General features: G+C 35.9%; 1 protein-coding gene across 1 annotated transcript; it reads left to right on the top strand.

The window, feature by feature from the left end:
* Positions 1-6555: 6555 nt before the first annotated feature.
* On the top strand, positions 6556-8874 carry LOC107561294 (P2Y purinoceptor 14). Its single transcript, XM_016245709.1, has 2 exons — positions 6556-6595; positions 7627-8874. Exon 2 carries the CDS (start codon positions 7629-7631, stop codon positions 8628-8630), a length of 1002 nt encoding a protein of 333 aa, XP_016101195.1. The 5' UTR covers positions 6556-6595; positions 7627-7628; the 3' UTR covers positions 8631-8874.
* Positions 8875-10227: the final 1353 nt, after the last annotated feature.

Raw genomic sequence — 10227 nt, 5'->3', positions numbered from 1 at the left:
TAACATTTCCGTCACACGCTTGAGGTATTCGGCCAATCACAACGCACTGGATAGCTGTCCAATCAGAGCACACCTCGCTTTTCAAAACTATGAGCTTTGTAAAAATCAACGCATTTCAGAAAGGCGGGGCATAGAGGAGGAACAATAATGTATAGTATGTGGAAAATAATGTGTTTTTGAACCTTAAACCGCAGAAACACATTTCATTACACCAAATACACAAAATAATGTTATTCTTTTAGCAACGCCATATGACCCCTATAAGTTGTGGGGTTATACGAGCCTGTCTAAATGCTGAGGGAAAAGCACTAGTGTGAAGGGATGTATTAATGATGTGAGTGGGTACAGGTACAACTGCAGGAGAAACAGCTTGAAGGAGATGAGATGGAATAGGATCAAGCTGACAAGTAGTAGGATGATTTGAAAGGATGAGTTTGGAGACTTTTGCCTCTGAAAGTGGAGAGAAGGATGTGTGTGAGTGTATGTTTGCTGGTACGATGTGCTTGACAGATTGTGGTGTGGAAAATTGTGTCAAGAACCATGTTGAGGTTAAGAGTGAGGAGGAAGTGACCCGAGGTGTGCAGTGGAGTAACCAGTACATGATTAGTGGAGCAGTATCATGCGTAAATAAGGTCCAGCTAGTTGCCTGATTTGTGAGTAGCCATAGTTAACACTCTCTTGAGATCAAAAGAGACAAGCAGAGTGTGGAAGTCTGCAGTCTGAGGTTTATCTAGGTGGATGTTGAAGTCTCCAAGCATAACTAGGGGAGTACCATTCTCAGGAAAGGTTGAGAGCAGCACATCTAATTCATCCAAGAAGTTACCTAGTGGTCCTGGAAGTCGATATACAACTACAAAATGGATTTTAAGAGGGATTCAAATGTGATTCAAAGGAGCTGGTAATACCCAGAGAAGGTAAAGGATTACATTTCCAATCATTAGAGATAAGCAGACCAGTACCTCCACCTCTTCCAGTCAGACGGGGAGTGTGGGAAAATGAGAAATTATTGGAGAGTGCTGCAGGAGTAGCAGTGTCCTCTGGTTTGATCCACGTCTCTGTCAGGGTCATTAAGTTTAGTCTTGAATGACTAGAAATAGATGTAATAAAATCTGCTTTGTTTACTGCAGACTGGCAATTCCAGAGACCAATAAAAAAAGAAAGTAGTGTATTAGAAGACATAGGCAAAGTGCACAGGTTGTTAGGATTGAGCTACCTATAGTGTGTGATGCGTGGTTTGCGAGTGGTAGTAATAGTAGAGTTATGGAAGCACATAGAGTTACCATCAACTCACAAAAGAGTTGGTCATAAAAACTGAAACAGAACTGAAGCAAGGTGTAGAAAAGAGGATGATTCAAAAGCGATACTTATGTCCCTTGCCGGTGTCCCTGCCCGGTGGAGTCGCATAGTAGAGTCGATGGTATTTACACTCTTCGGTCTTCACATGAGGAGGCCTTCCCACGAGGGCTGCCGTGGTATACTAACCTTTTTTATACCCGTTTGACAACACAGAAATTAAATACAGCAGAACAAACTTTACAGTTTATCACAACAAAGGGTTAAGCAAACGGACAACACTGACAAGATATGCGATACAGTACAAGACCAAACGCAACTTCAGCACGTCTCAACACAGTAAACAAAACAAGAGTTTCCTAGCAACATATATCATATCCTAAGGAACTCTTAGGAAAGAATATTATTGCATTCCTAGAAACATGTTATCATGTCAAGGCAAAGGACTGTTCCTCTTGGGGAAAACAGCTAACCCAACCTTTGTTTCAGTTTCTACTGACTTCCCTATATTCAGCATTCAGCCTGAGTCCGGCCGGCACACCTGATGTGGTTCAGCACCAAGGACAGAGACCAGACTAAAACACCACAATCAGCCAACAAATCACAAGATTCAGCTGCTGCCACTTCACAACTCGTTTGACTCATCTTTCTCTTAATCAAAACTTCAAATAGACAGTGACACAATTTTCAGTAAACTAATTTTCACTTTCAGTTTGCACAAACACAAAAACCCAACTTCTCAAATTGCAGGGTTCGACTGAAATACAAAGTGATGTTAAAAGCATTTATAAAATACATACTTTGTATTCAATTATATTTAAATATAAAGCCTTATTAGTGCCACCAACAGCTTAAATCTGCACTCATGTTCTGCTTACATCTTTTGAACCACACAGTCTAGAAAAGTATTTGAGTCCACGTACCCAGTTTACTTCATCTGCCAGCTTCAGTTTCTGTATAACTATTTTCTCAATTTTAACAAAACACCTTTTTTTAATTTATATATATCTGATGACAGGAAGGCTGTTGGCATTATGAAGGCGACTGGTGAGTCATAACAGTTTTGCAATGTGCATGACGTCATGCATGGGCCAGTCATTTCTGCTTGTGGATACATTTATGTATTTATTTAGAAAAGTGCTTTAGTCTTATGCATTACTATTTTAATTGTAATAAAAGATCTGTGATTTAACTCATAATTATGTTTATGTGCTTCTGCTCTCCAAGACTGCATTTGTTTGATCAAAAATACAGTAAAACCAGTAATATTGTGAAATAATATTGCAATTTAAGACAACTGTTTTATATTTTAATTTATTTTGAAATGCAAAATAATGCATTCAACTTCAGTGTCACATTTCCTTCCGAAATGATTCTAATATGCTGATTTGCTGCTCAAAAAACATTTCTGATTATTATCAATGTTGAGCTGCATTGCAATGTTGAGTTACAGTTGAGTTACAAAAAAGAAAATATATTTTTAACATTATACATGTCTTTACTGTCACTTTTGATCAGTTTTACGAAAATTCAAAGAAAAAAAGGTATATTATATATACAGTGGGTACGGAAAGTATTCAGACCCCCTTAAATTTTTCATTCTTTGTTATATTGCAGCCATTTGCTAAAATCATTTAAGTTAATTTTTTTTTCCTCATTAATGTACACACAGCACCCCATATTGACAGAAAAACACAGAATTGTTGACATTTTTGCAGATTTATTAAAAAAGAAAAACTGAAATATCACATGGTCCTAAGTATTCAGACCCTTTGCTGTGACACTCAAATATTTAACTCAGGTGCTGTCCATTTCTTCTGAGCATCCTTGAGATGGTTCTACACCTTAATTTGAGTCCAGCTGTGTTTGATTATACTGACTGGACTTGATTAGGAAAGTATATATATATATATATACGTATATTTTTTTTTTATGCTTGCTAGTCCTTACAAAGTGTCTGAATAATTTGACATTTGTCATTTGACCTGCATGTTTCATGCTTTGTAAGTGATGTGTGCAATCTTATCTTTTCTGTTATACACTATTTATGACTTGTTTTTCTGTATATGGAACACCAAAGGCAAAGATTTCCCGACCTCCACAGTGACCAACAGAAAAAAAGGACATTTTCCCATTAAAGAGGAAAGTTGAGAAAGACAAACTCTGTCTTGTTTCCAGGGGACTAAGAGGGTCAGAATCCAGCAGAGCCGGAGGTCATCGCTGTCCTGAGAAAACACGCAAGAACTAATGCGGAGGTGGACTGCAAACAAGCTGAAGTAAATACTGAGCTGAGAGGTCATCTGGCTTTATTTAGACAAATGCAATATGGTGAGGAGTATAAATAAAAAAAACTTTATACTCTCTACAGATTCTTCCAACCTGACTGTTAAAAAGTGTAACTAACTCACACATTGTCTCTAATATGCAAATTAATCTTTCTTCCCATTTCCATTTACCAAACAACTATTTTACTGCGTCATATAAAACATTTCACAAACTCAAGATGAGGTTCCTGTTTTTAAGGAAGTGGCAGACAGTGTTCATCTGTAGAGTCTCAAGGTAGAGCACTACGGTAAGTCTTGCTTTGTTTTAAGTAATGTTTGTTTTAAGTAATGTGAAACTAGAAGTATCCTAGACACAAACATTATTTCTGGTGAGACTGTCAAAGTATGAGAATATTATAGATACAAATAGACTATACATAAGCAAAATGTTACAAAAAGTTGTTTCTCTTTCAAGTGTATTTAATACATGAAAATTATGTTATTTAATATACACTGTTAAATTTACGGTAAAATACCGGCAGCTATGGTTGCCAGAACTTTACCGTGAAAATTACAGTAGCAATATTTTAGGTTTTACAGAACTGTTTAAATTTACAGTGAAAAAACTGTATTTCATTAACTGATACAATGTTAATACGCAAACCTTTGAGTTAACTCATTTTATTTGCAGAAACCGGCTGCACTTAATTTGGCCAATTGGCATTTGTTTATAAAGTTTAAGTAACAGATTCAGCATATTGGTCTTAAGAACTATTTTTCTTAAGTCCATGAAGAAAAACCTACTGATTTACTTTTAAAGTCATTTAAAGCATCAATTCAACTCAAATCTCTTGCAGATAACAGTTTCATGCTGCAATGCATGCTGGGAGTTTTGTACTGGCACCCAGCATGCATTGCGGCATGATTTTTTATTTATTTATTAATAATAGTCACCATTGTTGAGATTCATGAGCTGATTCTTGATGTCTGTGTGTGCTTAAACAGTGCTGTAGCTCTAAAGATTTTGTGCATAAAATGTTTTTACATTTCTTAATAGCGTGTCAACATATTTTGTAGAGTCATGTTAGTACCATAAAAAAAATCAACCCATATAATTAGACACTAATTGAGCTCAGTGAATCAGATCACGAGATGATGATGATTTCATCATCATTAAAAGTTATCAAAACCACTTGATTACAATTTCTCTCAGCTCTTCTTGTCATAACAAATGTGCGTTACATACACGGATACAACAGCAGAGAAAACCTAAAATTAAAGAGTCAAGGGTCAAGAGCACAACTAAAGCAACCACTGATCGCCAAAATGGTGAGACCAAACATAACACTTTCAATACAATATTAACCTCGGTTAATTCTCAAAGAATTTTTTAAAACAACAAGCAGCATAACATCAGTGTTTCTCTGTCCGTCCTTTACTTAAACACAGGCTCTGCTCTCCAGCACAATGGTGAGCCACAAAACACAGGAAGTTGACTGTTAGGTTTTACAGTATTTTTGACAGCTCTTTGACAGCTATTTGAGCTGCGCCCTCTACTGTGCAGACGTGAATTTACATTTCCTTCAGCCTGAGGTGTATTTCACATTTGGTGTGAAAGGGTTTTTACATGTGCAAAAAATGCAACTTTTTATATTAAAAACAAACAAGCCATGCCCAGATGAGAAATAGTCATGCAAAAGTAATGTAACGCATTACTTTCCATAAAAAGCAACTAAATAATGCAATTAGTTACTTTTTAGGGAGTAATGCAATTATGTAATGCATTACTTTTAAGAGTAACTTTCCCGAACACTGGTCATTTCTTTCCGAGAAGAAAATTTTTACATTCAATTACCCTTTTGCAGTGACTGACAGCTCTTTGACAGCTATTTGAGCTGCGCCCTCTACTGTGCAGACGTGAATTTACATTTCCTTCAGCCTGAGGTGTATTTCACATTTGGTGTGAAAGGGTTTTTACATAAATTGTTTTTTATATTAAAAACAAACAAGCCATGCCCAGATGAGAAATAGTCATGCAAAAGTAATGTAACACATTACTTTCCATAAAAAGCAACTAAATAATGCAATTAGTTACTTTTTAGGGAGTAATGCAATTATGTAATGCATGACTTTTAAGAGCAACTTTCCCGAACACTGGTCATTTCTTTCCGAGAAGAACATTTTTACATTGTTACATTCAATTACCCTTTTGCATATTTTGCATAATTTTAAGTTATAATGTGTAATTAAAATACGGAATAAAAATAATAGAGTCTTGAACAAGGACTTTTAATATACTATATAGCTTCCTCATATAATAATAATAATAATAATAATAATAATAATAAACCAGGAAAACCCTTCAGGCAACTGTGTTTATGTTTGTAAATGTTTGTGTGTTCTGTTCTTTTTATACTCTATTTTATTGGATTTTAATGTATTTGCAAAACTGATTTGCAAAGTATTTACATTTAAAGTTACTTAAAGTTATAGTGTTTACAGTAAAAAGTTACATAAGTATTTGGCATTTTAAGTTAAAATCAGATATGCTATTGTACATCTTGTATTCATCACTTTTGATCAATTTATTGCAATCCTGCTGAATAAAATTGAAACTTATATTCATTGTAGCATCATGAGTCCCAGGGAAATTTTCATTCATTCTTCTGAGTAATTGTACGTATATATGAATGTGCTGACAATAAAGCTCTTTTGAATTTAGAAACATCTGAGACAAAGTTGATGCTTTATTGAAACACAACTGGGACTCTATTGACTCCAATGAGCAATGAAAGAGTGATCACATTGTCCTGTGGGTTATGCTGGAGCCCAGGGAGTAGGAAGCTGTTTGTGTACAGACATGAGTGGTAGGAAACTCCTGCAGTGCTGAGCAAGTGTTCACCCACGAGACAAACCCAGCCGCTCTTTAGTTCCTGTATCAAAGTCAACGCCCCCTTCCTCTGAAATATCATGTGAGGCTCATCCCAACACGCTTCTTCTTATTCTGTGTCATGATACAAGCTGACTCAACTCTTCAAGTAAGTTTCTTCTTATCATGGAAAATTTTGTAATAATGTTATAAAAAACAAATTTTAATATCAGGATATGCGAAAAAGTCACTTTGAAGGATTTACAATTTTGCTACAAATAGCACCATGCTATTTCTAAAGACATTTGAATGGTAATTTTGATTAAAATCTGAAAAATTAAAAAAAATTAAAAAAGACATTAAACGGAATGTTGGAGACTATATTGTATCGCATTGAATGTGCACCTGTAGTATACTTAAAATCGTAAAAGTGTATACTACTTGTAATATTATATTATTACTAAAGATAGATAATATTACTAAAATACTTAAGTGCACTTTATAATCATGTCAAATTAAAAGTTTTATTTTAAAGTACACTAATTTTAATCTAAGTACTTAATTATACTTTTAACTGTAGTGTGTTATTCTGTATTACATTTAAAGTTCAATTATTTGAAAAGTACTAACTGCAACATTACTAATTTCTAATTTCTATTGAAATGTCTATTCTAATTTACCATAAATGCTTGTCAGAACACTTGGTAGTACACCACCATATTTTAGACAACAGAACTGATTATGAAACTACATAGAAAGATGTACTTAAGTACTGCTTAAGTAGGTCAAAAAGCACTCTAAAGGTAGTCTAAAAGCATTTTATATAAATTCAAACTATAATATATTTTTATGTTATGGCAATTACATGTAATTAAGAGTTTGAAAACATTACATTCACAATTAAGTATGCTGTTTTAGAGTATATTAATTCTGTAATAAATACACTTTTTAAAGTATGCTAGAATTGATTTTTTTCACAAGATTGGTATTGTCAGAGTTTTGTCAGAGAGAGTTTGAAGTAGAAACAAAAGCATAAAAAGTGCAAGGACTATACAAAGATGTTGATTATTCAGGAAAGTGGCACTTTTAATTTCTGAACATCAGAAAAAAAAGTCTAGCAGAAGTCACAACATTGAATCATTGTCACAATATTTCCTGATATCATCAAAGCTAAAGAAGTTCTTTCTTTTTCCGTTTTAGATATGGACTACATCAACACTACACAGACGGAACCAAAAAACAGCACGGACGTCAGCAGCGTGTTCACACATCAGGTTCTGCCTGTGCTCTACACCATCATCTGTGCTTGTGCCTTCATTCTCAACGGACTCACTGCTTGGATCTTCGTCAGGGTTCCCACCTCCTCAGCCTTAGTAGTTTACCTTAAAAACATGGTGGTGGCAGACGTTCTGATGTTGTTTACCTACCCGTGGCGTGTAGTGGGCGACCTCGGTTATGGCGGCTTGCAGTTGAAGCTGATAGTTTGCCGCTACACAGCTGTGCTTTTCTACCTCAGCATGTACACAGGAATAACCTTCATGAGCCTCATCAGCTTGGAACGCTACTTCAAAATCGTGTGCAGTACCTCCGAAGTGTCTTCTTTTCTGCAGCGTGTTTCGGTAGCAAAGGGTCTCGCACTGCTAACTTGGGGCGTCATGATGTTCTTCATGCTGCCGAACGCCATATTAACCAACCAGCCCATGCCTAAGGCTTTCTCCTGCATGGCCCTGAAGAGTGATCTGGGTCGGCGCTGGCACGAAATGTCAGCCCACTTCAACGTTGGAATCTTCTGGGTGGCGTTCCTGCTGATGGTGTTTTGCTACACCTCCATCGCCTGTCATGTTTACCGCTCTTACAAACGCGTGCAGCAGGACAGCAGCGTGGCGAGACGGCGGTCAAATCGAAGCATCTTTAGCTTGCTGGCTGTTTTTGTCTTCTGCTTTGTTCCGTACCATGTTTGTCGCGTGCCCTACACGCTCAGCCAAAGCCACAAGGATGATTTTAGCACCTACAACCGCTTCATTCTCTTCCAGATCAAAGAAGCTACACTCTTCCTGTCCGCCCTTAATGTGTGTCTGGATCCTGTCATCTACTTTTTCATGTGCAGGACATTCAGAGAGTCACTTTTGCAGAAGATGTCATCAGTAAACCGCGAAAACAGGAGGCCTTCAATAGGCACTGGGCTCAGTATCAGCAATCTGTAAAGATTGAGCAACCAAGCAAAACGAGCATTACCCATTTGCAAGATGGAAAAGATATTTAGAGTTGAAACCACATACCTATCTGTGGTTTGCTTGCATGCGGAAACGCAGCATAAAGAGATGGAGCGGAAGAAGGTCACAACAAAGTGGTGTTTTCCAAAAAAACCCTAAGTCAGCCACAGCTTTCAAAACTGTTTACTGAATAAAAGTCAACCCTTAACTGGAGAGTTGCCTATAAATAGAAATTCTGACATCATTTTCGTATCCTCATCTCATTTTAAATTTTTTACTCTTAAAAAGAAATATTGCTGCTGTTTTCGCAGCGATGCCATTGAAGAATCATTTTTGGTTCCCTGATGAACATTTTAATGAACAGTTCTAAAAAGAAGCTATTTTTCTTATTGTGAAGAACATTTAAAAAAACTTTTCCACTATAAAGAACCTTTTGTGTAATATACATATTCCGAGGATGTTAAAGGTTCGTCATAGAACCATAGATGTTTGTGTACTTCCTTCTATGGAATAAAATGGTGACACTGAAGACTATTCAAGACATTCTTTTCTGTACATTAAAAGTAAATGAGAACTGAGAGCATCAAACTCCAAAATGACAAAGAAGCAACATTAAATTAAGTCCATATGACTACATCACAGTCCGAAACATAAGTCTTTAATTCACAGAAACTCTTTCAGCATGCAGTTCTAAAAATCAAATATGGCCTCATTACAGGATGATGGCATCATTATAGGAGGTCTGACGTGATTAAATTTGGACATGAGATCAGTGCGGTTGATTTAAATTCTCAAATTCTTATGAACTACAAAAGCAGAGGGCAAGATTATGGTGAATATCACCTTATATTGTATGGAAAAAAACTGCCAAAATAAATCTTTAAAAATTCTCCACAGAACAAAAAAAATATTATATATGTTTGGAACAATTTGACATTTTGGTTGATCGGTTCCTTTAAAATTGCACTTAGCACAATCCCACACATTTCACACTTCTGTTGTTTACATGGCAAGCCTCAGCATCATTGCAAATATATATATATATATTTTTTCCCCACCACAATAGTGATGCCTATTGGCTCTGGAGAGTCAGGATGTGTTTAGATATGACACTTGCTTAATACAGAAACCATTTCCATTGGTTTTATTCTGTGTGGGACAGTACAGCCCATATTTCATTTTCTCACACACACACACATTCTCCTTTCACATACATATTTTTCTAGTTTCTCACACATATATTCACCTTTCAGTTACATAAGTGTCATGTCTCTCTCTTTCTGTCTTTCTTTCACTCACACTCACACACACACACACACAATTCACATTCCTAATTCCCTTGCATATTAATGGTGGAGTTCCCTTTAAAATCTTAAATGATTCCCTTTGAGCTAAATTATTGACCTGTTTCCCTTACATATGTTTCTACTTGTATTATATGTGTATATATAGCTGAAATTAATACGGATACCTGCTCATCTTTTGTTTTGTTTTTATTTTGAAGTTAAATATTCACATTCTTCATTGGATCGTTTGCAGGGAAGAGAAGCTAGTTTATCGCTTTGCATGATAATGAGATTTTTTTTCT

The sequence above is a fragment of the Sinocyclocheilus grahami genome, unplaced genomic scaffold, assembly GCF_001515645.1.
Source record: "Sinocyclocheilus grahami isolate Dianchi unplaced genomic scaffold, SAMN03320097.WGS_v1.1 scaffold765.1, whole genome shotgun sequence".
NCBI lineage: Eukaryota > Metazoa > Chordata > Actinopteri > Cypriniformes > Cyprinidae > Sinocyclocheilus > Sinocyclocheilus grahami.
The sequence above is the reverse complement of the archived record's forward strand: the minus strand, read 5'-3'. Positions and strand labels throughout refer to the sequence as shown.